Genomic DNA, 25,774 nt, shown 5'->3' with positions numbered 1-25,774 from the left:
AATTTATATTTACTCACCAACTGAGCATTGTTGATTTGCAAGAGAGCCGCATCAATGGAACTCAGAGAAGATGGAATTTCGGCAACATAGCGATGATTCTACAAATGGATTTCGATAAGTCAATTAGGAAATTACATTTTTTATTGAATTTATAGACTACTTATGCCGAATAGTTATTACTGCTAAAACTCTGAGAGCTTATCTCTGTTATCACTCGTCTCTTACTCACCATTTCGCTCACTGTGCATGTGACATGATTGGCATGATGCCGAATGGCGCAAGCTTCGCAGCTGTTGCGTCTGCATGAGGTGCAGAAGACGGTGGCCGGCACATTGTGCACGTTGCACATCAACTGGACGGGCATACGAAAGATATCATTGCCGATGCGAAGGCCGGTGCCGGTGCAAGAGTGCTGCTTATCGTCCAGGAGCTGGAAGAGGTGCGTCTTGAGGACGCGACTGTGCTGATGCACCGTTTCGTAGCAGCGATGGCAATAGAACGCATTGCACTGCTTGCACTCGCCTCGGGCTGCACTGTGGCCGCATTCGCTGCATTTGGTCTCCAGCACAATGTCATTGGGCAGCGAGGAGCAGATGAATGACTCATTTAGTGCATGCATTAAATAACGGTTATCATACTCAAGGCTATTTGCCTCGCCCAACACGTAATAGTTGAGCTCGTAGTAGTCGCGTATGTTGCCAATATTTTTGCCATTGGATCCCTTGGCAATATAAATGGGTAACGCTGAGCTGGAGCAGACCGAGCACTTGAAGTCCTTTTGCTGGCAATGTTTTGAAATGCAAAAATCGCACATATGATGACCGCACGGTAACAAAAACGGACTACGATTATCTGTATCGGTTAAAAGTTATGTAAATTCACTGATTAATTAGCAGAAAATAATATATATATAATTAAACATAAATATAAGAATAAATGATGATAATTAAATATAAATAAATCAAAAACAAAACAAAAATATACGAATCTAAAATTTTTGAAATAATAGTTAATAATAATTATAAAATAAAAACAAATCCCCTGCCTTTAAAATAATATCCCTTCGCATTTCCTTTCTGCTTCAATAATTCCCTCTGCTAGGAAATATAATTTACTGAGAAGCAACGCAAGGGAAAAATAACCGCACACACAAAATAGAATAAGACAAAAGATCTGTCATATTCAAACGAAAGCCCTTACTCAATTTACAGTTACTGTATTCTCAGCGCAGCACAAAACGTTTGCCTTCATTAATTGCCCTTCATATTTCCTGATTCAATAAAAATTCCCTTCAGCAGACAACAAAAATTTGCTGTGCCCGTCTGCAGCGCACAAAAACTAGAAAGCCGCGCATGTAAATACACGCAAAATAAAAGAACAAAACTATCATACATATGTAAAAAAGCCCTTGCTCAATTTGCTATTTTCTCAACATTTGGCCTTCATACAATAAAAATTCCCTCTCTGTTTAGAAGCAGCATAAAGGCAAAGTCGCAAAATTCTGCGAGTCACGCATACATCCATAGACAAAAATAACGGTTCGCCACTTACACTAACGCACGCCAGAGAAGTCTGCACACACACACACGCTTACTTTAAATTTTGCCCTCAGGCGCCCTAAATTTTTGTATGTACATTTATGCTGATGGCCTTTAATTGAAATCTGACTTTTCTTACCACGAATAAAAAACTATTTTTAGCTTACCTGGAGATGCCCCTTCTTTGGCATAATTGTGCGAATATTCGCGAGTGCATTTTGGACAGCGCAATTGACTGCGCAAATTGTCCACCACAAACTTGCGATCGAAAAAATTTACTTCGCCGTCGTCGGCCATCATTTTTTTGGTTTTTATTTTGTATTTTGCTGTTAACACAGCTTGTTTGCTGCGAAACAATTTTTAACCAAAAATGTCGGCGAAACTTCCCCAAAAAATTAACACAACTAAATTGACCGGCTTAACTAAAGTGCGCACAAATATGAGTTGTGTAAACAGTGTTGGAAAAGAACGCGCTGATCGCTGGTTCATCTGGCAAATCAGTTGCTCGCGAGCTGAAATTAGTATGCTGTTAAGGCGAATGTGAATGTATATAAAAATTAATTAAAAATCAAATATGGATTGTCGATGAGGGATAATTTTTTTGATACACATTGTTTTTAACAGGAAAATATTTGTACACTTCTTTCTTATTGTACTGATCAATTTTAATTCAGATCATCGAACTGGCACTAGTTCTTCGAACTAAACATCGTGAACATTGAGCTGGCGAGCAAAATTGTGCTAAAAAGAGATAGCCTATGTTAAGCAACAGCTATTGGGTTGGGTATCTTCTAAATTTAAATAAAGCTGCAAAGTATTTCTTGTTTGTCGTCTGTATTCAAAAAAGGACCAGAACGTTAGGTTTTATTTTATTTTATTGCATTTTACACGACACCAAATTCACACCAAAACCATTGCAAAAAATATTTAATTAATGTATATGTTGGTTGTTTGTTTTTTTAGCCAAACATGGAATCCATCAAATTATCTTGGCGCAGTCGTCGATTGGGCTCGTCCTGCTGGAAACGTCGCAGCTCCTCGTAGACCTCATCGTCCGTTTCCTGTGGGTAATATTTATATTGAGGTTAGGTAGTAACTTTTTTATAAATATAAATATATTTTTATTACTTACAAAGATATAACGGCAAATGGGACATGAATTGGCCTGTAAAGGTGCGTATAAATGCGAATTTACATGTTTTCTATATATTACAAATTTCCCTCCTTACCTTCTTTAGCCATAGCAAAATGCATTCCTCGTGGAACTCGTGTTTGCATGGCAAAACTTTGAATTTGGCGCCAGCCTCGGCCGGCTCCTTGCACACGGAACACTCGAAATCTGGCTTCACCTCGTCGGCTGTAATTTCATGGATGGGCAGCGCGTCTATGGCCCTCTTCGATGCCTCGGGCACTTCGATCTCCATATCGATGCCATTCATTATGGCCAGGACCTGAAGGCGTCGAAAGTTTCGATCGTAGTCGTTGGCGCCCTCCGGACCCGTGGGCGTATGACCCAGCTCATCGAAATAATCGGCCATGGCGCACGCCGTGCTCTGCAAGGTGTATCAGAATTTGGAAAACTTTATATATGTACGGAAATATATATTTTCGATCTGGGCGGAATAAAACCTGTTTTGAAATGGGTTCGTAGAGCCAAATGCCATTTTATTATTTATATCAATGTCAAATTAAATCGTATACAATTTCTCTGCATTAATGTAAGTACAATAAGTTTTTGACAATATATATATATATACGATCTATATATAGTTGTCACCGATCTGCGCCTATGGCTTAGTATTTCGTAGCACTAGGAATATTCAAGAGGTCTTTGCATTTAAAATGTGTATTTTAAGAGCTAAATGTTTAATTTAAAAGTACTCTCCACTAGTCTAAAATTACAGGCAATACTGGCATATATCGGGAGTGCTACAGACTCTATAGTTCCTCTTTTTGTTTGTTTTTCTTATCGCTTTTACTGTATTTATTGAAAAGGTATCGCAAATTGAGCTGATGATAAAAAAGTTTTAAAAATTTTCTTTTAATAGCTAAATATTTTAAAAAATAATTTAAATTAAATTATGTTTTAAAGCAACAAATTTGTAAAAAAGCATTGCAAATTAAAAATCTAGAAACTGCTTGAAATTTAGTTAATAATTATTGTACAAATTTCCATTTTCTATAATTAAAAAAAAAAAAAATATTATTCCCAATACTTAAAATATATTTAAAATTTCCAATATCTAAAAGAAATCCCTTTCGAAAGAAAAAACACAAAATAAATTTGTTGTTCTCATCATATCTTTTCATAATTTTTTTTTCGTTTTTTTCTTTTTTGTTGTTTTTTTTTTTACTACAAGTATGTGTATTAATATTCATTATAATTATAATATATATATATGTATGCATATATGTAGATTTTACTGTACTTCATGAACAATTAAATACAATCTTTAGCAGACAAAATATTACTAACGCTAATTGGTAATTATTTAGCTGTTATCGACACAACTGTACTTCATCGAACAATCTTAAAGATTTAATGGGGGCAAAAGGGGTAAGGGAAAAAAAAAACAAAACTTTAGCTTAAACTAGAGAATAAATTAAAAGATGCCCGCGAATCGGGTTTAAATATTAGCCGCTACAAATGTACATATACTATATATATATATATACGAATATATATATACATATATGATTGTGTAGGGATTGTAATATATAGTATATATATATATATATCTGATTTCTATATATGCAGAAACAATAACGAATAAGTACACGATTTTCGATTTAGCTTGGATGCTGCAACTAACTACGGCAGGTATTTCTCATTTTTTTCGGGAGGTAGGACTGCGAAAGGGGGTTCTATGAAGTAATTACAATGCGCAGAGCGAAAAAGATAGAGATAGAGTTAGGAAGAGTGGGACAGTTAGATAGAGTGAGAGTGAGAGTGAAGGAGATAGATACAAATAGCTAGCATGATATTATAGGCATATATAATTTCTATAGTAAACGAACGTCTTGCGTTTTTCTCTTCTTTTCTCTCCGATCTATAACTAGCATTAGCATTTACAGTTATAGTCTAGTTTCTAGTCTATATAGCTAAAAGCGGCGCAGGCAACATAACGGTAGATGACCGTAGGGGAGGTTATTAAGGTGGATATGTGACCGTATCCTAGTCCGTTATGGATATCTGCGCATAGCCCACCAGCGAGCGTTCGTCGGGCGTCTCGCCCGGCTGTACGCCGGAGCTCAGCTGGAACGTTATTGTCTTCATCGTGTCGGATTGGGCAATCAGCTGATCCAGATGCACGGCCATCGGCTGTGTGTCCAGGGCATCCACCAGGCCCGCATCCACCAGTTCCGTTGCAATACCCTCCGCCGTATCCTTGCCCACGGCAAACTCGAAACGGATATCGTGCAGTTCCCGCCGCAGGTTGCGCATGCGCAACACCAGATTCACCGGTGGCGCCTCGCCGGCCGCTTCGCTGGGCAGCGGCATTTGAGCCACACCAGCGGCCAGCTCCTGGGCGGCACCAGCAGCTGTTGCAGAGGCGGAAGCAGGAGCAGGTGCAGCGCCACCCGGCGTCATTGTAGCCGAGGATAGGCTGCGTGTTATATCGGGCGTTGTCTCATCACGATCGCTGTCGGAGGAGTCGGCCCGTTCGAGTCGATTGATCGGACGATCCTCGGACTCGGAATCCGATGAGGGATTCTTGCGACCGCCAGTGCCGCTGGCGTTGTCCTCCTCCTCACTGGACCACACCCATTCGCCGGTGACCGTGCGATGCAATCGCCCCGAGGCGCCCGGCTGTCGTTTAGCTGCCTTGTGGACGCGCGTCTCCATGCTGGGGCCGGATTGGAGCAGGGTTTGTGTTAGATATTTACGATCCTTGGCCTTCTTGAAGAAGGCGTGCTTGAGCAGCTCGCTGGCAGTCGGACGCTTCGATGGCTCCTTTTGCAGGCACTCAACGATCATCTTACGGAATGTCTTGCCATAGGCCTTATACTGATCCTTGTCCTCGGCGCCCGTGTCCAAGGTGGGCGGCTCATTCTGCAGCGTCAGCATGAGGACCTTCATCGGTGGATATTTGTGGTACGGCGCCGTGCCCGTGGCCATCTCAATGGCCGTAATGCCAAACGACCAGATGTCCGCCTTGAAATCATAGCCATGATCCTGTTCCATCACCTCCGGTGCCATCCAGCAGGGTGTGCCCACAAAGGTGTGCCGCACCTTCTGCCGGGACAGATCCCGGCCGGTGGCCAGCCAGGCGCTGACACCAAAGTCAGCGATTTGTATGGTGCCATCGTCGCCGATGAGTATGTTGCCCGCCTTGATGTCCCGATGGATCTGTCCGTTCGAATGGAAGTACTCCAGGCCCTTGAGCACCTCCTTGAGCACGGTGGCAATCGTTGCCTCATCGAAGACGCCCTGCTTGCAGTTGGACGTCCGCATCTTGTGCTTGATGATGTCCAGCAGGGAGCCACCCTCGAGCAGGCGCAGCACCAGCCACAGCTCCTCGCGCACCACAAACGATGTGTGATAGGTGACGACGTTCTCGTGATTGCACGAGGACATCGCCTGGATCTCCTTGAGCAGCTCGTCCATCGAGGTGTTCCACTTCTCCAGATTGATGCGCTTGATGGCGCACTTCTCGTTCTTCGGTATGCAGTAGGCGCCATGCACCACCGCCGTGGCGCCCACACCAATCACATCCCTCAGCTCGTAGTCGTCCTTGGAGTTCGGCCAGGGCTGTTTCTCCGGCGCCGTGGCGCCCAATCCAGCTGCAGCCGTTGCAGCTGCTGTTGCCGCAACATTGTTGCTGGACAGCGTGGCAGGTATGGAAGTCATGCTCTTGACGGCGTGCGGGGGCGGTGTTCCGGGACGCTTGTTGCGACTGAGTTGCGGTTGCTGCAGAATCGCCGGCTGGCTCTGTGAGCGCTGTGTCGCTTGTCGCTTGGGTTGTTTGGCTATAACAGCAACGCCCGACTTGATTAGCTTCTGCCGCTGTTCTCTCCTCTGCTCGGACTGTTGGTTAAGCTCCGTCTCCTGCTGCCGGTAGTAGCTGCTGTTGCCTTGGCTCTGGCTCGCTGTGGCACTGGGCTGTTGTTGCACGTTGTAGCTGCCCGAACTGGCGCTGAGTCTCAGCTGATGTGAATCTGTTTCCACCGGCTGCTGCTGATCCGCCGACTCCTGCTGTTGCTGCTCCTGTTGCTCTCTCTTGCCAAAGCAGTCAAAGATGCGTTTTTTATCAACGTTTGAATCTTCAGTTACTTTGATACAATTGTTGTTGTTGTTGTTGTTGCTAATGTAGTTACAGTTGTTGTTGTTGTTGTTGTTGTTGGCGAAGTTTGCAACTTCTGCAATAGAGCAAAAGAGAAAGAGTTACGTATAATAGTGGAGCGCCTTGGTACCAGAAAATGCGAAGCAATTTAAGGTAAAAGTATGCCTACATCAATATTGATTGATTGAAAATGATCAATTGATTATTTTAGCATGCATTTGAAGGCATTGCCAATTTATTCATTTGAAATCCACGCGAAAGGGATACATCAACTGATTGATTGATTGATTAATACACTTAGCATGCATTACAAAAGTTAAAATTCTATTAAGGAAAACACTTTCAACGAGATACTTCTATACATCAGCTGCTTGATTGATCTACTAATACTATTAGCATGCATAAGAAGGACTTAAAATCGGGTTTTCATCAATCGAAATCACATACGGTTTTGGCAAAGAGTAGAAGAGTTATGGGATTTTAATGAATGATTGAAACGGATTGAATGACCAATATGATTGATAAGAAATGTGGGAATGAGGAAAAGAAAACATTAATATTCTAAGAGCTGACTGAAAACCATGAACACTATCGCTCACTATATATATCATAAAGTTATGCATTTAAATAGAAATGTCTGATTAAAAGAGTGATTCAAAAGTCTTCAATAGACTAAATATAAAAATAACTAAATGATAAGTTAGTCAGTATATTAAGTGTAATCAGAAAAAAAAAAAAAAAATTAACATATTTTATAAAAATATAACAAAGGAAACTCTTTGGTTAAAATGAATAAATAAAATATTACAGAAATTTTTATTTGAATTGCAAAACTCTCAACTGTGCCCACTGTGCGAACTCTTACAAGTACAGCTGAGCGGCGCATTTGATTTTTTTTCGGGTAGCAAATATGGGGCTGAGAGGGAATTTACTTGCACTCGCAGCCGTTCATAAAGTAAACAAAATGTTTACGCCCAGCAGCACATGCCGCCGCCACACACAAACACACACAGCTGTCGCCACACACACACAGGCACACGTACAGCTGAGAAGACCTGCTGCCCTGCTAATGACTGATAAATAGAGTAAAGGCACAAATTTTTCCACAACCAGGCGAACTGATAAGCGCTGTGTACATATATTTAGAATTTTTATGAATCAACTGCAGTTAAGTAAGAGCGTGCTCACAATTCTAGACGCTGACTGTACAACAGTGGCGGCAAATTGAGTGCGTACAGTGCGCGCTTGCTCTCTTTATAATTAAATCTCTCTCTCACTCTATCTCCCTCTGTCCCTCTCTTTGTTTCGTTGATCCGTTGTAGCATAAAAATTGACGCTCGGCGCAATCAGTTTGGTCTGTGCGGAGGTGTGTGAGGGACCAATGACCGCATTCAGTTATTTTTAGATCACCGCAACAACAACAAAAACAACAACAGCAAAGTGTAGAAAGTGCAATTAAGTATTCAGTTAACTGTTTATACTCAACATGGAAAGAGTTTTGCGCTCTCGTTCGAGCAGTTGCAATTGTTTCTTTTTTTTTTTGCATGTAATCACAGTTAGCTGGAAGGGAGTGGACTGTATTTCTAGTTATGATGGACTAATATCTGACGAAATATTAATAACAGTAAAAGTATTTTTTTATCTAGAGCGCGCCATTATTGATAGTGTCGAAAATAAAGTCAATTCCACTTGGAGCTAACGGAAACCATTTGCCGAATTTCGCCATAATGAGAATGGCAAATAAAATGCTCGAAGGCAATAAAAACAATATGTTTACACAACAAACAATGAGGCGGCTGGAAGGGGGGAGGGGGGCTGAAGTTAAGGGTGCTCTCGCACAGGAAATACATGCATACATATATGTATGTATGTATGTATGCAAATATTTGTTTCTTGTTGCTTTGGAAAAAGCCAAATACTTGAGCGATGGTATTGACGCCTTTATGTGCATGCTAATTTAAGCGAAATCTTGCGACGAAAAAATAAAACGAACTTTTTTAAAATAGCAACTAGACAAAAGAAAATAAAAATAAAATCGAAGAACCGACAGCAAACGTTGCCAGGCGCCGCTAACTAAAATTCACAATGAATCAATATTAGAATCACACGTTAGCCAAGCAGCTGAGGGCGGCGTGTGGGCGGTGTAGGGGGGGTGTGGTGTGGGGTGCACCAGAGCATACCGCTCGCACGATCATGTGAAAATGATAAGCACAGCGTTTTGTCACACGACCGAGCCAAGGAAATTGTCTCGATGGGCGGCGATCACAAGAGTTCAATTAGTTTCGATTAAGGCCCTGCATTTCGCATTTTTATTGATTTCACGCAAAAGAAATCAAAACAATTTACGGAAAACTATGATGATTTCTTCATTGCTACGGTAATTACATTTTGCAGTAGATGCGCCTTCCTTCTCTCTTAATATATCTCTGTTCGTCTCATACACACGGTGGACGATCGACGTTGGCAGCAAAACGCACGCGCGCGTTGTTTTTTTCTTCTCGTTCGTTCTTTCGGTTCGTTTCGCTTTACGCTTTGGGTATCGCTTCGCTCGACGCGATATCGACGCGTTTGTATTCAACGCCGCACAACAACTGAGCGATGTTGGCGCAACCCGAAGCGGAATAGCCCCCAAAAGGCAAACGGTGGAAACGTCAGCGCCAACGTTAGCCGCAGCAGCAGACAGCAACGGCAACAGCAACAACGCGTAACAAGTGTGTAAAGAGACGAGTGTAGAGGCAACAGGCAAAAAGAAAAAACAACAACAACAACGTACATTAGAACTACAAAAATAAATGTATTGAGCAAATATCAACAACAAGCCAGCATGAAGCGGGGATGGGTGGTGGGTTTGTTTTACAGTGCACTGAGAGCGTAAGAATGAGAGAGGAATATGATAAAGTTGCACAGTGGAACACATAGTCCCAATTAGGAAACAAAATATATATAAATCAAAACACATCAAAATATTTAAAATAAATTAAGCTTTATGTCACCAATAATATTTTGCTTTGTATTGTTAACTTAACTTTCCATGTTTCCTATATATGATGTTTTGAATTGAATTTATTAATTAAGTTTCAATTGAAATTTTCTGTAGAGTATTTATAATTCGTTTATGTGTAGTATATAAAGATGTTCCATTTGGCTAGCGGCTTGTATCTTTTCTATATATTGTACTAGATTTTTATCAACGCAACAACAACAACAACAATACCATAAGCAACGTTTTTTTTTTATATATGTACATATATAACAAACGAATACAATTAGCAACAATGAAGCTCCAAAAAGTGGAGCATAGAGAGAAAGACAATATATTCACATAGCTATAACCCACAATAACCTCCATTCCCTTGATATAGACAGACATACATATATGCATATACATACATACATACATTGAGCTCTCGGTAAATACGTTTTGTATCTACGTAGAAAGAACCGTCATGGAAAATTCGTGAATCGCATTGCTTGGCTGGCTAATGATTTAGTTTCCATGTCTCTAGCATATGGCATAGACGCATTTCTCTGACGTTCGCTAAAAACGTATTATATATGTACATACATAATACATACATATATTTATAGATATATACATATTTGAATTATCTTTATCCACATTTATTTAGAGTCCAAATTTTCGCCACTAGGCGCTAAATACTGTGCAGCTTTATGCGCCCTCATCGGCTTACATACATACATACATACATACATAGTGCATAGTACATATCAAAATAAATATTCGCACGCTAGAAAACATTTCTCATCTCACTGCGTGCGATTCTATTTATAGAAGAGTTCACCACTTCACGGTTTTGCATATCATTTCCAATGCAACACGCGTAAGTTGGGCAGGGGAATGGTGGAACTGTGGAACGGTAAATGTGATCGTGATTGGCTAGCTGACAATTGCTTTTAGTGTGAGTGTGAATGCATGTGTGTGTGTGCGTGTGTAACGTGCGTACCAGTTGCTTGAGTGCGTGTGTGTGTGCGTGTGCGTGTGTTGTTGTGGCTGCGGCGTCAACACATTTTGCGTTTATTGCACTTTGCATTCGCAAATATGTATTTATGAGGTTTCTATTTTTAGACAAGGCATTTCTTTCTGTACGATCTTTATAATTTCAATATTGACACATTAATGGGCTGCGATCAGTGTGCACAGTGCTTGAACTCTTTATGGGAATTGCACTTTGTATTTATATTCACTTGATCGATATGCAAATATTATGGATAGCGCCATTTTTAATTGAATATTAATCTAGAGAGATAGATAAATGCGATCGTATCTTTATTGAGACTTGAAAACTTCACTAGGTTTAATAGGGATTTAAATGGGATTGAAGGTTACATTTTTATTATTCTAGTATCTAGTTCTAATAATATTCATACTATATTTTCAGAGTAAATTATTAAAATATCTATGTTTACCTATCCTAAAGTTTACTCGAATTGCTTCATACCTCTCATCTTGGGTCTTGAAAACCTAAATATAAATTACTAATAAATCCTTTGCATATCTAATCTTTGGTATATTCAATTTATAAATTTGTATTCAATATTTTATTTTCTTAAATAAATTTTGCATTCTATTTATAAGCCAAGTTGTTGACATTTCAAGTTTTCAACGTTTAGCATGAAGATTAATTGATACTTAGCACTGCATTCGCTCAACATTTCGTTGATAAATGATCTACAAGCTGAGAACGAAAATCTCAAAACAAATCTCAATTTTTATTTTGGTAACAGCTATAAATATAAACAAACTTGAGAGATATCATCGAAGTCGGTTAGTATTTAGTATAAATATTAGAACAAGCTTTAGAAGCCCAACAAAAAGTGACCTTAATCAATTATATATACTTTATGTAGTCTATATACTAAAATATAATATATAGTTTCTATCGAATTCTAGTTTTCTGACCTTATATGACAATGCAACATGAAAGCTCTGTGAGTTATGCATGCACAAGTATGGAAATCGTTGTTGACGAATATGCTCGCTCAAACACTGAGCTGAGTATATTGGTTTCTCTTTGAGAAACTTACAATTTCTTCTATAAAGAATACTTATTCATGACAAAAATCAAAATGAATGTAAAGGAATCTATTTATAGTGTCAAACTAAATTTGAACGAGCATTAAGCAGTTAGCTGATCTTAATGTTTGTTTTAATTGTTTTTATTATATACTTATTTGTACGAGTTGATGAATCATTTATTTATAAAGGCATTAGAGTCATAAAATTGAAAAAGGCCATTATATATTAGCCAAATGTTTATTAGATTCTAAAAATCTTTTATAGTAATCTTGAGGAAACCCCCATTATTTCACATTAATCATATTATATTATATTATTTAAAAGTAAACTTCATAAATAAATGAACAAAACATTTTCACTAAATCTCATAAAATTAGGCATTTGCATTTGATCAAACTTTGTCTAGCTTACGAATGATAAATTGCACAAAGTTTTAAGTCTCATCAGAGAATAAATATTTAAATAAAAGTTTGCATATAAATTTTTTATGTTTTCTTTTTATGTTAGGCACTTGGCACACTTTTTCAAATATTTATGATATTTATTTTTCACCCACTTTGCTTGAGGCAGATCAGATTTAAGAACTGCATTTTGACAGCTTTCAATCACGAATTTTTCGTCCGATTTTTTCGTTTTTTTCGGTTTAGAATTTTGTGGCACTAGTTAAGAGCGAGACTTGAGACTAACTGCGCCGTGCGGCATTTGAGATGGCTATTGAAAGCGATCTGATACGATCGTCGATTGATATTGAGGCCGCAAGCGCCAGTCGCGTGCAATTTAGAATAGGAAAAAAACAAACACACACGAAAAAATTGCATTCGCAGCGCTTGATCAGTCGGTCGATCGGACGCCTGGACGGTCGATCGGTCTGTCTGTCGCTCCTCCAGCGTGAAAATCACAAATTCGACTGAACTTCACAAATCGTTGTAATCAAACATTTTAAATGAACATTTCGTTAAGCAATAAACAACAATAAAAAATTAAATGAGCGCTACAAATGGCGGAACACGACGGCAGCGTCGATTGCGACGAATTCCACAAAAGCACAAAAAACAAGTGCCCCAGTCGATAGTGAACGACTACCAGATACCCTGAATCATGCGCCGAACAACTGTTTTTAGCTCAACAATTCGAAAGTTTCAAGCCTGTTTTTGGCTAAGAGAAATCTCTATGTATTCAGAATTGCCAGAGATTGGCTCGAGCTAAGAACTAGGGAAAGTACTAGATGTACTCAACATGTATCTATGAAAAGAGGAGTGTTACCAACGTGATTTAGCAGTGTATAAGTGTTAGTCAAGCCGAGCTTTACAGTTCTTATAAATTCTATATGTGCAGAAAGTTTAAAGGGGCTGAGTTAGATAAGTAAAGTTTGCTAGTTCTTATAGACATGGCCGTTGCAATAATATACAATATATAGAAGCTATCTGGGTCACGCCTACTTCCAGTGCTTATATATAGAGTTTCAACTGAAACATCATGCCCTGCCTACTCATAATCATGGGATTCAGGGTATAACAAAAAAAGTGCGAACTTTTTACCGCCTACATTGGGTATACGAGTGTGAGTGTATATACGTATGTGTGTGCCATGCGTTTAGCTACTCGTATTTCGTATGATTCTTATTCCTTCCACTACAGCCACAGAGTCAGTCATAGGTAGTTCGTATATCAGTGAGTGGATTTAGTGCTGGATTTAGTGCTGGATTTGATAGTAAAGGCAACTGTCGAAATTTAAATTCCTTGACTTTTTTTTAGCTTTGATTGAAAATTAAAATTAATTAGTTTTGATTTATTGACATGATTATTAATTATTACTTTTCCAACATTTGTGGGCGCTTCGTTTGACTGCGTTCAGGGACTTTAGAATGAATAACTTTTTTTTTCGTGAAAAACCCATTTTATTCGTAGGTACATAAGATATAAAACATATGTAAATATGAAATATTGAGTTAATATAATGTCAAATTGTGAAATTGAATGAACTTTGCAATATAAATTCTAAAGGGAATCCAGAAAAATTATAAAAATTAAAAATAATAATAATAATACGAAAATTAAAAAAAATTGTAATTAGCCTAGCTAATCAAATCTAATTTAACATTCATTAAAATCAAATTTAATATGCATTAAAATCTAATTTTATTTTCATTCAAATTTTGACATTTAACGAAATCATATATACATACATATATAAATTGATATATAAATAAGTTTATATATTTTTTACGGAATTTATAGAAGGGTTCTACAATAACTTTGATTATATATCAACTTCGGCAACTTCGCTTACTTTTAAATCGATAGAATCTTTGTGCAGCCCTGGTCTAAATACGTTTTAATTTTTGTATTTGCTCATGAATTAGCAACTATTTTGTGGTTTTTCTTTCTAAGTTGCGTAGTTATTATTAGTTATAGCAATTTGCATGCTGTCTTCAAGATATTTTTAAATTTATTCAGCTGCTTTCCCCTCTTTTATTTTATTTTTTAAGCACGCCTATTAACATATCTAGCTTGTATTACTTGAAATGTGTGAAATTTAAACAAACGAATTGACAACAGCAATACTTTAGATACTGTATCTATAGTGAACTTCTTTATGTCCACCCGCAACACGAGTCAAGTGATCAAAATTTATTGTAAGATTTAGCACTTGCGGGGAGAAAATATGTAAACAGGTTGATTTCTAGCATAACCGACTGCGCAATGCTCGTTCAGGGTGATCAAATCATTTGCTGTTTGGATTTGTCATGAATCATGTGAAGAGGAGGATATATTAAGTCAGAAATATATTATAATTTTCTATTAATTTGTAGAGCAACTCAAACGTAGGACAATTATTGGAATTCTTCCATGAATCACTATAGAATTTACGGGATTTATAGAATCAATAGTTCTTTAGTGGATTTACCTATATATATGTAGCTTTCGAATTGCCAATTATATAGCTTCACTAGCAGCCTTCATTCAAGTGAATAAGTGAAGCCTATATACTCTCTTGCACTTTTAGATTCAAGTATAAACATTCCAATACGCAAACAATTAACGCCTGATTTTATAGCACGTGTGTAGGCGGGTCAAAATGTGTTGCAAAAGTCTGCAAGGTTTTAACGACTCTCTCTCTCTCTCTCTTTTGGTCCTCCCCTCTCTGTCTGGCTCTCTCTTTGTTGATGGGTTGGCAAATATCTATTTTATGCATATCATTAACGGGGCATTAACACATTGTAAAACGCCCCAGCACCGAAACTATGAATGACCGCAGCGAAACGAGCCGATGTCAATGTGAATGAAAGACGTATATATTGTATATATAATAGTACAACCGACAAGTATCCAACTAAGACAAATGGAACTAGAGATGTATATATACGGGCGCCAAGGTATTTAATATAGTATATATATCTAGAGGTCTTTTCTTTTTAGATATTTTTGGCCATGCAAATCTCATTGAGTAGGGTATTTAGATTTTCCTATGAATTATGTAGCGATAAACGGTTCCTTAGTATTTCATTAAGTAAAGAGTGTAATCATATTTGTCTCCAATCTATATAAGGAATACATTATTATAGATATTTATATATTTGCAGGTGGTTTTCTACATATCAATAAAATAAATTGATCAGAAACTATAGATTGTACGTTCCTTAATATCTAGGGTATAGAATTTTGCACATATCCAAAAATAGTTCTGCCTTGGTTGTATTTTTTATATTTCGTACACAGTCTGAAACCTAAGACATAGAGAGTACGTTTAATAAATTATAAATATGCCTCGAGTGTCAGTCCATATTTATGTGAAACATGTTTCGTATGCTCGGCTCAATATGGCTTTGGCTATGATATGAAGCATTTTGGCCAAGGCAAGGACGAGCGTCTATTGCTCTCCGGAAAGGTGTGCAAAATATTGCAATATGCCAAAAAGCATTTCGATATATCTAGTATTTATGTTAAAATTTGATGAATGGCTTGCCTTGAGTACTAGTGAGGTTATTTCAGTTGAATGAACTTTCAATATAGTCGGAAGTTACGTATAATTATACGGCTATTAGGTGCATAGACTCGACAGAAACAAGCAAAATCTGTAGTGCCCGTTGAATGTGAGCTTTAAGCATGAGAAAATACATTTACATATAGATAATTGAGTTTGATCAATAAGCAAAACTAAAGTACAGAGATCGTTAGCAAATTGAGCAATTAAATTTTTTAATTTTGCAATTAAACTTTATAGTCAAGTCAACCGAATGCCTCAAACAAATAAGGTTTCTTTTTTATATTTTAAGATCGATTGGGGTAGATCTTTCGGAATATGTTTGAAAGACAGAAAGGAAGTGGGAGACAGAGAGAGAAAGAGAGGAACCCTCTCTAGGCATAGAGATAGACAGAGGGAGAGAGACAAGGAGATAGAAAGATAGAGAGGGAGCGAAAAAGGCCAATAGGCAGAAAGAGAGAGAGAGATAGAGAGAGTGAATGTGAGATAGAGGGAGGTAGAGCTATAGAGATGGGGAGAGAGACTGATAGAAAACAGAGAGATAATGAAAGATAGAATGCGAGAATGTGAGAAAGGGACAGCATTACCAAAGAGAAGTTTTAATTAATTGAATTTTAAATATTCAAAAGCAAAAACAAGATGATACCACCCCTCTTACTCCCTCTTCACTTACTGGTTATATCAACTCATGAATTATAAATTTCTATTGCTTAACTAATCTCCTCTCATACTACACAGATCTTCTATAATTTATTCAACCAGCAGGAATTTCAGCCAACTGACCTTGTCGCAAATCCCTAGAATATTATGTTTTGTATATATACACAAATACAGTAAGCGAATAATATGCGATAAAAAAAAACTTCGGACCGAGTCACGTACACTTTTTTTTTATTTTTTAGCAATTTTCAGATGCGCACGACATTTTCCTCAATATGCAAATAATGATTAAACAAAACAAAATACACAATAAAAAGTCAAAGCAAAGCAACAAGTAAAATATTTGCCCGCTTGATGACAATGACTAAAAATAGCTGCCCAACAATTGAAATGTCGTTCCATATAAAGTCAAGCTGCCTTTTGTATTTATTGTTGTAGTTGTAGTAGTAGTAGTTGTTGTTGTTGTTGTTGTTTGTCGTTTTATTGCTGCTAAATTTAAAACGCAACAAGTGAGTGGGCAAGCGGGCCACCACCATCGACCAGGAAACATGCAGCATCCATTAAAAGGGAAATGAAGTCCAGCTGACTGCATAATACTCGCTCAAGATTCCATGAGTTTTTCTGTGGATCAGCTCAAAGGAAAGGTCCAAAACTCGGGTTCGCTCTTGCTAGAATCCATTTTTAAAGGAAATGAAATCAAACTGTCTGCATAATACTCGTTCATTAATCAAGTATTTATAGATCTCTCAGTAGAGCGGAAAATTTGACTGCTAAAACTGTTAAAACTATAGATATCATATGTAGATCTTCATGCAATTTTTTTCAACTTCCAAAAGAACTGAAAATAAACAAAACTGTCTGCATAATACTCGCTCAAGACTCTTAAATAACAAACTTTAAATCTATCTATCTACATAGCTATCCATAGATAAGCTCAAAAGTAAAGCCAAATTCAACTCGACTTACTAATTCTAGCTTCTAAATTGTATAGGTTTTTCGTCTTTTAACTGGAGAACCGCCCACAAAAGAGGCGTTCACCAGCTAAGCTGATGTGTAGACAATCGCAACCGCAAGTCAGTTGGCTTTGCTGAGATTTTAAATATGGAGTTACATTTGAGCTGCTACGCCTTCTAAGTATATAGGTATATAAACTTCATATTTTTATCTCGCATTCCAGCATTCCATTTTGCTAACTACAATATAGTCATAAATTTAAATGCTTAAATATAGTAATTTTCAATTGAGCACGCTTCAAAAAAAAAACCCTTAAGTGTTAAGAATGGTTTAAATACTTGTAAATATCTCAAATTTCTAGGCACTACTATTAACAGGCAGACCACTCAACATTACACGAAAACGAATATACTCGTTATACGCCTTGTGGACGAGCATTTGCAATGCGAACAGAATGTCAATAAAGCGCTGTGCGAATGTATTTCAGGGATTGACCCTGCAGAAATGGAAATCTACAGGCAACTGTAATAATAATAACTACACTCACACACACACACACACACACATACTGTCTCACACACTCATACAAGCACAAGTTCAAAGTCAAAACTTAATGCGAAATGTCAGTGGAAAAAAAATGGGGGCGCCCACAAATTGACTGAGATAAAGATGAAAGATAATGACGATGACGGCGATGATGATGATGATGATGATGTATATGTCATGATGATGGTGACGATTATGATAATGTTGTCTATAATGCTGATCATTAGCTGAGTCGATCATTATGTCAATTTATTGTTGTTGTTGTTGTTGTTTTTCTGCTTAGCCAAGCATGCAAACGAATTAAAATTAGGAAGGCGGGGCCGCATGGCAAAAATTTAATTAAAATTGGCGCACTCGAAGTAGTAGATATACATATACATATATGTATGTATCGATGTAGAAAGATACATACATATGTATGTATACAGTGAAAGCTCAATTGAATGAATATTTGGAAAGCTGAAGAGGGCAATATGCCCTACACAAATTATTGCAAATTTCGCCATAATTAAAGCGATGTCTGATCATGTGAGATCTAATTATGTGGTCTTGATCATGTTCTTAAATATTACAGCCAATAACTTTTCATATAAATGCAATAGATATAGAGATTGCTGTAAAAATTCTCTCAGATCAGATTGTACTATATCTCTATCTCTATCTCTATCTATATCTATATCTATATCTATATCTATATCTATATCTATATCTATATCTATATCTATATCTATATCTATATCTATATCTATATCTATATCTATATCTATATCTATATCTATATCTATATCTATATCTATATCTATATCTATATCTATATCTATATCTATATCTATATCTATATCTATATCTATATCTATATCTATATCTATATCTATATCTATATCTATATCTATATCTATACTATATCTATATCTATATCTATATCTATATCTATATCTAATCTATATCTATATCTATATCTATATCTATATCTATATCTATATCTATATCTATATCTATATCTATATCTATATCTATATCTATATCTATATCTATATCTATATCTATAACTATATACATGTACCCCTACCTATTGAATATACATATTTTTAGTGACAATAATTCACAGCTATACACTTTTTAAAATACCGCAAGAACTTAATTTGTATATAAATTTAGTCTATGTAGAATTTCTATACTAAATCAATGAATCAAATTTATTCATCGAAATTTTATATATGTATATATTTTTTAAACTTTCCATAATAAAAATTTGTCTGCTCTAATTCATAAATTCTAAAAGTAATTGCCTCGGTCTCTATCAAACCTTTACAATTTTTGTTGATATTTATAAATAGGCGATTGGCACAGTGAGCACTAAAAGTGTGCGCCTGACTGAAATGGCCACACACACAATTTCCGCGTGCTTACATGCTGTCAATTACGTGACCCACTGCCCACTGCCCCACCGATCGACCGACCAGCTGGGCCACCCGCTCGCACAGTTATTTTTCTGCTGCTCCCCATTGGGACTATTTCCAATTTAATCACGATTTCAGATTACAATTTAGATTCGCAATTTGTAAATTGTAAATTGCAATTAGTTTAATTAATGCATTCTGTCTACGCGTCCAGTTGAGCAAAGCGCGTCTGCTTCGACTAATGCATCCGAGCACGAACACGAATCTCTCGATTTCTATAATCCAAGTATATATAAGTATATTTATATGCGTATATGTATTCTGTTAGAGTGGTCAGGTTATGTGATTAATGATTTTCTTTTATAAGTAGTCTATATATATTTTATTTGAAAGTGATTTATAGCAAGGCGAAAATCTTACCAACTTGTCCTGTGGAATCTGAAAGCATAATGGAAAATATAAAATTATACTTTTATATATTTTAATATTTAATAATATTTATATAATATTTAAAAATATTTATATATTTTTTAATAAAGTTCTTATAAGTTATATATAGATAAGAATGACGCTACGCTTCGATTGAGGAATTCAAGACTGTATGGAAGGCAGTTGTAAATAAGATTTTTTCAGATTGTTGGAAGATTGGAAGAAATATTGTCAAAAATGCATAATAAATGACAGAGCTTACTTTAAAGGGAACAAAATAGATAACCTAGAAACCAGAAATGGATTTCTAATAAACAAACTCCGTATTACATCTCATTGCTTCATAATCTTGATATATATAAAGAAAAATTAATTACTAATACTAAAAAGTACTAAGAGACTATATATTTTAAATAAATTTTTTATATACTTTATGTTTCATCTGTTGTAAAGCATACTTTTTAGGCTCAGCTAAAATGTCTTTAACTCATATACATATATCCAAACTCTTCCAACTTTCAATATATGCCAAGTTTAATACGTTAGCCAACCCAATATACTCATTCAGCAAATCTTTTACGCCGCTAAAACGACTAAACGGCGCCACTCGAAATGCATTTGACATGCACCGATGGCCACGAAAAATCTTTCTATTAAATCTAGCGCGTCACCTGTTGCCATAAATTGCTGGCCGGCCCTTGGCCGCGGCTGCAGTGGGGCAAACACCTGATGAAAAATTTGACAACTGTGCGCCGGGAAAAGTTTATTAGCCAGCGAGTAGCTTAAATTAACAAAACTTAATAACGGCACACTTGGGCACTAAATATATTTTAATTGGCGATTTTTTAGCAGCTGCCACGGTCTACAAATAATTTATTTAAAATATATTCTAATGACGTCTTTAGTCAAAGCAGTTGACGTCGTTGGACACGTTGAAGCTATTGAAAACCGGATAAAGATATTATTTTTTTTCCCTAAGGTCTTTAAAAGATAAGACAAAGTCTGGACGACTGATAAAACATATGAATGAGTTAAGATAGTAAAATTCGTCTATCCATATAAGCTAAGCCGTCTCATGCTTTACAATCTTTGAAAGTCATTCACAGCAAATTCCATTAAGAACCAACGATTTCTAATGAGTTATTTCCCTTAGGGAAAAACTGTGAATAAAAGACCTATTTTTAGGGTATTTCCTAGTCACCTTCCTCCATTCTACCTTTTTAGATGTGCCATGGAACAGATATTGGCATTGCTCATCTCCCACATGTTAGTTGGGCTAGTCAACAAACCTCTATAGGAAAACTTTCCAAGGCTTGGTCAAAGCCAACACGACATTAGCCTCATTCTCAAATAATTGTCGAGCCAGAAATTTCAGGGTGTGTAACTGAAGACAACCAAAATTAGCATAGAGAAAAATGCTGAATAAAATCCCGTTATCGTTAAGCACAATCTCATTTATTGATTTCTAATTAGCCAATGGGGGTTGAAAAAGTATTGCTATGTAAGGTAAACATTTATATATCAATTAACTTGAATATCTAAATCAAATGAAACGTAACATGGAAAATACTTTTGGCTCTGACTATGAGGTATGATTGCAGTATTTTTGTATGTACAAAAGGCATTAGCTCTTTCAGCTTTTTGTAGGGGTATAGCGGAAGATATTATAAATCTGTATACATTACAGAAATCTGAACTTTTTATCCCTAGTTGAAATAGTGTTGAACTTGGGCTTGAACTAACCAGACTAAATATAAAAATCAGTTGGAAAATTAGATAATATCATAAGCTAATGATGATATTGAAGGACAAAGATTCGTATTAGAATATGTAAATATTTAAATATAATAAATAAGTGTATAATAAATATTTAAAAATATTCTAAATAAAATAAATATATATAAATATAAAAACATATACTATATTAAATATATAAAAATAAAGTCCCCTGATTTTGCAGCTTTTGAGTACCCCACGAGCATAGAAACGGACAGGTGACAGACAGTCAGAAGTTTATATATGTATATATTATCTATCAGAATGACAACAGGAATCTGTCTTAAGTCTCGACTCTATAAGTCATGCTGATCGAGAATATATAAACTTTTGTCTGTTGGCCATTTCAATGTCCATCTTTTAGTATTAACTTTGAAGTCTATAACTAGAATAACTATGATTATTTTCAAAGAATACCTCAAGTTACGTTGAGACAGCTTAAGTACGATCGAATATTTCTAGACACCTGATGGACAGGCATATTAGGCAATTGCAAGAGTAGGCTATACATGTATATGTGTATGTATGTGTATATATAGCACAATAAATAGTGATAGACAATTGCTATACGCACACTTGACTTTTAGTTTTGCAGTTCATTGTGGAGAATTTGAGAAATTTTTGTTTACGCTTTCGGACACGTAGTTGAGCAGTTGCTTGACAGCTGCAGGCTTAAGCATTTGACATAAATTATATATGCAAATATATATATTTATATATATACATATATACGTTTATGCTCAACACGCTGCATATTAAAAATGCTTGAAACGATAATAACAACAAATGGACAAATGGGCGAAATGGGCAAAAAGCAATCAGCAAATAAACATACGATGAGGATGGCACGTGCTGTAAAATCCATTAAAATATGAATTTTTGTGACTACAACAACAACGACATTGATGCCAGAGCAGACAAAACAGAGCGTATTAAATATGAAATCTTTGTGGATGGCCAAATGACATGCAGGACAAACAAATTGCGCATAAATTTATAGCCCAACTGTGTCGGACTACACCAAATAAATAAATTTACCAAATGTGAGTGATACACTCAGCTCTCGGCTCTCGAAAATGGTCAACTGGGTGGCCAATGGGATGCCATGCAGCTACCTGCACAGGTAATTCCAATTAGCTGGCAAATAGTTTTCGCTCTAAATATTTGAATAGCAAGTTTTCAGAGGCCTAAAACAATAAAATGAATTGTAAATCACGCACACAAAATGCACTGCAGGTAAAAGTATTTTTTAATAGAGCTCTAGAAACATTTCTTGAATAGTTTTAGCATGTATATGGACTTAGTTACTGTGACTATAGGCCAATATGCAGATATATGTATATTATCAAGTATATATCCAGCATTTATCGAATAAAGTATATACATATATAAAAGTATATATTGCGTAGCTTTATATAATATACTATGTAGGTAAAATATATCGAGCCCGTATCTATTATAAATACAGCAGATCTTGATTATATCATGAACCTCTTCAATTTATATTAATTTAAAGTAAACATTACTCATTTTGCTATTTCTTGAGTCAAATCCATTTTATTTTAGTGATTAATTCTTTTGGTATTTCAAATACATATATATATCTTAAAAAAAGACCAAAAGAAAAAAATATATATATATGAATTTGGTAAACAAATTTTTTTTCTAAGAACATGGTCAAAATAACACAAGAAATTATTTAAAAAAAAAATAATAATAATAATAAATAAATAAAATCAATAAAAAAATAAAAAAAAATAATAATAATAAAAATAAATAAATAAAATCAATAAAAAAATTCTGAATTTAAGAAAAAATAATAAAAAATAAAATAAATAAAAAATACCAAGGAACAATAAATAATTTATAAACGTATACATACATATATACATATATATCATATTTATGGTATTAATACATATTTCAAAGACATTTTCAAATCTCGAAATTTTATTCTAAATTTTTTTTTTTTTTTTTTTTTTTTTTTTTTTTTTTTTTTTTTTTTTTTTTTTTTTTTTTTTTTTTTTTTTTGTAAAAATTTTTATATTTTATTAACAAGCTTACTGCTACCATAATGGCAACTTAATCTAGTTCTACATTAAAAATAATAACAAAAAGATCTAGACTTAGATTATATATTTATGTGTTAATTTTTAATATTACTTTAACATTACTATTTATATTATATTAATATAGTTTTGTTTAGTGAAATATATTCTAAATTAGCCATAAAAAAATATCAGAATAAAATATCGGCAATAATATAAGAAACGTACATATATATTGTAGACGCAGCGCATTAATTATTCGCATTTGCTGTTCAATTGAAATTCCGCTCGAATTTGGGGAATTTTCACGTTTGCTGCTCGTAATCACGCAGCGCGAAGCGGCTTATCAGTTGCGTGATGCAGCCCTGCAGGGCTGCTGCAACAGCTTTCAGATTTCAGCTGTTGCATTTATTTATGTATTTTCTCTTTTTTTTTATTATTATTGGCGCCCTTTAATCAATGGCAATGGCAATGGCAACGAGCGTGTGTGCTCGGAGCGTGACCAAAGTACAATGGACCGCGACGAGTGCAATAAACAATAACAAGTCGAAAATATAAGTGCAACAAATCAATCAAGAGCAAAGCAGGCAACAGACCAAAAGAGCAAGAGCGAGAGCGAGAGAGGGAGATAGGGAGCAGCACGTGGTGGCACTGCGGCGTCAGTCACATGAGCAACTACAGCAGCAACAACTATCAACATCTCGAGCATAATTGTGTCCGCGGATGCGACTAATTGTAACTGTAAACGCAAATTGGCAGCCAATAGAAATTAAGAGGTGGCGAGCGCTTAAGTCGTATATGTGTGAGAGAGAGAGAGAGTGGTTTGAGAAGGGGGTGGTTTGTGGAATAGCGTTGATCGATTGAATTAGCGGGCATTGCTCAAATCACAACGGAATGAAGAAACGGGAGAGCAACAACCATTTAGGCGCGTGGCAATGTGTGAAATAGAAAAATAATATATGGGAATGAAACAGAGTGTGAGCGGGTAAGGGAAGGGGGTATGGCGTTTGACATTTTAGTTTAAGTATGGCCAAGTTCACAATTGTTTACAATTAACCTTCAAATAGTAGTGTGAGAAAATTAACCTTAGTGACGAATTAAGGCACAAAGCAAAATATGAAGAGCAAGAACAACAACAAACGACGCGCACTACGACACAATGCAGGCAATAAAAACCATAATACGCTAAATTTGTTATTGCATAATGAACGTAACAAGCGCATTCTCGTTCTTTCTCTTTCTCGCACACACACGCTGTCGCAAATGCAAATCTCAATCGCGCGGGAACAGGGCAGTGAACAGCTGAGCGGCACAGCTGCTGCCGTTGGAGGTAGCACCCACGAGTCGCCAGCGCTGGTGAAAAGCATAGAAAGCAAAATGCGACTAATTGAAACTAGTTGTCGGACTGTGGCTGTAACGTAACATCGTCCATTTGAAGTTCGTATCAATTAAGGAAATGCTGCAATTCAATCAATTGCTAATGCATGACCGTGCCTAAGCTATGGGGACGCCACTGTGGTTGCTTTGCACGCGCGTTCCAATTCCAAATGACACGCATAACCTCACACAACTACAACCGCATTCACTGAGTCACCCATGCAAGAGTGCCGCTCCGCAGCTTAGCAATGTATGTGTGTGCCGCACTCTCTCTCACTTACGCTCGTGCTCTTGCTCTCTCTCCCTATGACAACAAGCCGGTATTTCGTTTTCATATTATTACCGCAACGAATGCAAAGCTTAAAAGGCAAACTCAAATGAAATATCTACATACATATGCTAAAAATCGACAGACATACAAGAACCAGTTACTCAGATTGAAATAAGCAAGTAAAAACAGAGAGAAGAAAACAACAACTAAATATCTACAACAAAAAAAACCAACCTGTTTTCCCTTTGCTGCTCCGACAGCCGCACAGTCGGCAAAATCGATTAAAAACCAATAGGATTCTTCCACACACTGTAGCACAGGAGAACACCGCGTCTGCACCACCTTAACGAGATTAACAATTTCTTTTAAGAGTCCACTGGACGAGTTGCCACTGTAGCTGGGCAAAGGCAACTGTAATTATACCGCAACTTGAAAGTTCGGAGTGACGAATCACTTTTTATATTGTTG

The 25,774-nt window shown here is 36.3% G+C and overlaps 3 protein-coding genes across 7 annotated transcripts in view; all 3 read right to left on the bottom strand.

Moving 5' to 3' along the window:
- The window catches only part of qin (tudor domain-containing protein qin), a 70,583-nt gene extending 68,579 nt beyond the window's left edge, over positions 1-2,004 (bottom strand). The window contains exons 1-3 of one of the 2 annotated variants that reach the window (XM_030383075.2): positions 1,706-2,004; positions 230-852; positions 18-98 (exon numbers count right to left, since the gene is read on the bottom strand). In XM_030383075.2, the coding sequence (XP_030238935.2) occupies positions 18-98; positions 230-852; positions 1,706-1,838 (837 nt within the window). In that variant the 5' untranslated portion in view covers positions 1,839-2,004. The remainder of the gene's footprint in view (positions 1-17; positions 99-229; positions 853-1,705) is intronic. The other variant, XM_089265384.1, reaches the window with a different exon arrangement.
- Positions 2,005-2,400: 396 nt separating this feature from the next.
- On the bottom strand, positions 2,401-25,774 carry LOC115562176 (E3 ubiquitin-protein ligase RNF181 homolog). 3 transcript variants are annotated; one of them, XM_030383078.2, is made up of 5 exons: positions 25,541-25,774; positions 19,826-19,843; positions 2,768-3,091; positions 2,671-2,703; positions 2,401-2,599 (listed from the first exon to the last, which is right to left on the bottom strand). In XM_030383078.2, exons 3-5 carry the CDS (start codon positions 3,074-3,076, stop codon positions 2,498-2,500), a joined length of 444 nt encoding a protein of 147 aa, XP_030238938.1. In that variant the 5' UTR covers positions 3,077-3,091; positions 19,826-19,843; positions 25,541-25,774; the 3' UTR covers positions 2,401-2,497. The 3 variants fall into 3 exon arrangements, with proteins under 3 accessions (XP_030238938.1, XP_089121581.1, XP_030238939.1); XM_089265455.1 differs by lacking the exon at positions 19,826-19,843 and having other exon boundaries at positions 25,541-25,674; XM_030383079.2 differs by lacking the exons at positions 19,826-19,843; positions 25,541-25,774 and adding an exon at positions 9,209-9,472.
- Positions 3,822-25,742, bottom strand: fray (oxidative stress responsive kinase frayed). Of its 2 annotated transcripts, XM_030383077.2 has the most exons (3): positions 25,541-25,742; positions 19,826-19,843; positions 3,822-6,899 (listed from the first exon to the last, which is right to left on the bottom strand). In XM_030383077.2, exon 3 carries the CDS (start codon positions 6,388-6,390, stop codon positions 4,714-4,716), a length of 1,677 nt encoding a protein of 558 aa, XP_030238937.1. In that variant the 5' UTR covers positions 6,391-6,899; positions 19,826-19,843; positions 25,541-25,742; the 3' UTR covers positions 3,822-4,713. The 2 variants fall into 2 exon arrangements, with proteins under 2 accessions (XP_030238937.1, XP_089121543.1); XM_089265417.1 differs by lacking the exons at positions 19,826-19,843; positions 25,541-25,742 and adding an exon at positions 12,418-12,768.

The sequence above is a fragment of the Drosophila navojoa genome, chromosome 2, assembly GCF_054131105.1.
Source record: "Drosophila navojoa isolate 15081-1374.11 chromosome 2, UAZ_NAV_1.0, whole genome shotgun sequence".
NCBI lineage: Eukaryota > Metazoa > Arthropoda > Insecta > Diptera > Drosophilidae > Drosophila > Drosophila navojoa.
The sequence above is the reverse complement of the archived record's forward strand: the minus strand, read 5'-3'. Positions and strand labels throughout refer to the sequence as shown.

Coding starts and splice junctions, on each gene's coding strand:
- fray (XM_089265417.1), bottom strand. CDS start 12,451: ATGCAGTTCTTAAATCTGATCTGCCTCAAGCAAA. Junction 6,900..12,417: donor TCTGATCTGCCTCAAGCAAA/GTGGGTGAAAAA, acceptor GCTCTATTGCAG/AAGTTGCAAACTTCGCCAAC.
- LOC115562176 (XM_030383078.2), bottom strand. CDS start 3,076: ATGGCCGATTATTTCGATGAGCTGGGTCATACGCCCACGGGTCCGGAG. Junction 2,704..2,767: donor TTTTGCTATGGCTAAAGAAG/GTAAGGAGGGAA, acceptor GCACCTTTACAG/GCCAATTCATGTCCCATTTG. Junction 2,600..2,670: donor CCATTTGCCGTTATATCTTT/GTAAGTAATAAA, acceptor TATTACCCACAG/GAAACGGACGATGAGGTCTA.